General features: G+C 43.4%; 1 protein-coding gene across 1 annotated transcript; it reads right to left on the bottom strand.

Moving 5' to 3' along the window:
- Positions 1-384: 384 nt before the first annotated feature.
- LOC107494337 (uncharacterized) lies at positions 385-2,379 on the bottom strand. Its single transcript, XM_016115394.1, has 2 exons — positions 1,252-2,379; positions 385-978 (listed from the first exon to the last, which is right to left on the bottom strand). The coding sequence occupies exons 1-2, from the start codon at positions 2,377-2,379 to the stop codon at positions 385-387; spliced, it is 1,722 nt and encodes a 573-aa protein (XP_015970880.1).
- Between the last annotated feature and the right edge of the window lie 248 nt (positions 2,380-2,627).

Below are 2,627 nucleotides of genomic sequence, written 5' to 3'. Positions count from 1 at the left end.
TAGTTGTAGATGGAACTGTAGAGGAGCATGGCGAGAATGTCCCTCCCTCTTAGTTGTAATTTGATGTTTTTCTATTTTGTGGTTTGTTTTGGCTTGGCCGGTTTGATTTTGAACTTGTTGGATATTGCCGACCATTACGTTGTCGGTTAGACTTTTATGTTAATATTGTTTGCTTTTGTGAATTGGAATAGTAGTCGTAGCTTTTGCGTTTTGTTTATGTTGGGGAATTGTATGAGACCAAAGAATGTTTGGTTAAATGTCTGAATTTGTTCTTTAAGATTTGTGCGTCCGGCCTCGTTAAAATCCGCCTTAGGCAAAACCCTCTTTTTGGGGAAAAAAGCTCTAAGGGGGAAAAAGAGTGCCTTCACTCACTAATTGTACAAGTTAAGATGTATACATCTTTAAAGAGGAAATGTTCCAATTTCTTGGGATCGGATTGCCTTGTAGTGTTTGAAGTTGGTAAGCGCCCATTCCGACTACTTTTGATACTCGGAACGGTCCTTCCCAATTTGCGGCGAGCTTGCCATGTGAATGAGGTCGTCTGGCTTCTTCTGTTCGTCTGAGTACTAGGTCGCCTTCGCTGAATGTTCTCGGCACTACTCTCTTATTGTGCTTTCTCTCTTTCAGTTGTTTCTGGGCTCTTTGTCTGATTGCGGCAATTTCTCTGTCTTCTTCGGCCATGTCAAGCTCGACCTTTCTGGTGCTTATGTTATGTTGTTCGCTGTATAGCTCGGCTCTTAATGTCGGCACTCCGATTTCCACGGGGATTAATGCTTCTGAGCCATAAACTAACTTGAAGGGTGTTTCGCCCATGGTGTTGTGTACTGTGGTGTTGTAGCTCCACAATATTTCCGGGATTAGCTCGGCCCATTCTCCCTTTGCATTATCAAGCTTTCTCTTTATTGCCTGCAATACAACTCGGTTAGCAGCTTCGGCCTGCCCATTAGTTTGTGGATGTTCGACCGAGCTAAAATGATGCTGTATATTAAAATTTCTTAGAAATTTTCCGAGCTTATTGTCTGTAAATTGTCTACCATTGTCTGATATTATTTCCTTTGGTATTCCAAATCGGCATATTATGTTTTTTCATATAAAAGATCGTACCTTTTCAGCTGTTATCCTTGCTAAGGGTTGTGCTTCTATCCATTTCGAGAAGTAGTCTATTGATACTAAAAGGAATTTTACCTGTCCTGGCGCTACTGGAAATGGGCCGAGGATATCGAGCCCCCATCTATGGAAAGGCCAGCTTACCTCCATGCTGTGCAACACCTCGGCCGGTTTTGTGGAGATGGCTTCATGTTTTTGGCATTTGTCACATGCCTTGACTTTTGCTATGCAATCTCTCTTTATGGTCGGCCAGTAATATCCTGTTCGGGATATCTTAGCGGCGAAGGCTCTTCCTCTTATGTGATTTCTGCAAACACCCTCGTGAACTTCGTCCATTACCTCTCTTGCTTCGTCTTTGCTTAAGCATTTTAGCAATGGTTGTGAGAAACCGCGCCTGTACAGTTCTCCTGCTATCTTTGTATAGAAGCTCGCTTTATGTCTGAACTGTTGTGGGTTGAGCTCACTCCCTGGTATGGTGCCTGTACTTATGTAATCAAGAAGAGTTGTTCTCCAATCATGGAGGTGGTTAATGTTTTCTATGCATAATAGTTCAATGCTAGGCTTTGTAAGTGTAAGTTGTGATAATACTGATGTTTGTGTATCCGCCCTAGTGGCGGCAAGTTTGGATAATATGTCCGCCCTAACATTTTGTTCTCTATGCACATGTAGTATAGTAAATGAGCTAAATTTTGAAATGAGATCCTTTACTATGAGCCAGTATTGTTCTAGCAAAGGATCTTTTACCTGGAATTCTCCTCGGATCTGTTGGACCACCAGGAGGGAGTCGCAATATGTTGTCAGGCTTTGTACTTGGTGGCTTAGGGCGAGCTTAAGTCCTGCTATGAGGGCCTCATACTCGGCCTGGTTGTTGCTTGCCGAGAAGTGGAACTGGAGGGCTTGTTCGGCTACTACTTCATCTCCTTCTTTCAGGATTATCCCGGCTCCGCTTCCTTCTCGGCTTGACGCTCCGTCCACATGTAATTCCCATGTTTTGTTATGTTCATCAGGTGTCAGTTCCGTGATGAAGTCGGCGGGGATCTGTACTTTAAGGGCCGATCTAGGCTGAAACTGAATGTCAAATTCTGAGAGCTCGATCGACCATTTGGTTAGGCGTCCGGCGAGTTCTGGTTTTGTCAATATTTGTCTTAGTGGGTGGTTTGTCCTTACTATTATTGTGTGGCTTTGGAAGTAGTGTCTTAGTCTTCTTGCTGTGACCACAAGTGTTAGGGCTAGCTGTTCTATCCTAGAATACCTTTGTTCTGTTGGCTGCATGACTCTACTGACGAAGTATACTTGCTGTTGTGTCTTTCCTGTCTCGATGACAAGGGCCGAGCTTATAGAGTGATTGGAAATAGACAAATATAAATATAGGGGTTTACCAAATATGGGTCTTGCAGCACGGGTGGTGATGATAGGATGGTTTTAAGCTCGTCAAACGCCTTCTCGCATTCTATTGTCCATTGGAATTTCTTATTCTTTAAGATCGTCTGGAAGAACAGGTATGATCGGCTTGATACTGC

This window comes from Arachis duranensis, chromosome 6 (genome assembly GCF_000817695.3).
Source record: "Arachis duranensis cultivar V14167 chromosome 6, aradu.V14167.gnm2.J7QH, whole genome shotgun sequence".
NCBI classification, from domain to species: Eukaryota; Viridiplantae; Streptophyta; class Magnoliopsida; order Fabales; family Fabaceae; genus Arachis; species Arachis duranensis.
This window is presented reverse-complemented; position numbering and strand designations above follow the sequence as displayed.

What these genes read in the sequence shown, in the direction of transcription:
- LOC107494337 (XM_016115394.1), bottom strand. Translation starts at nt 2,379, where the DNA reads ATGCAGCCAACAGAACAAAGGTATTCTAGGATAGAACAGCTAGCCCTA. An exon ending in AGGTGTTGCACAGCATGGAG is followed by an intron (nt 979 to 1,251) that starts GTAAGCTGGCCT and finishes TTTAATATACAG; the next exon opens with CATCATTTTAGCTCGGTCGA.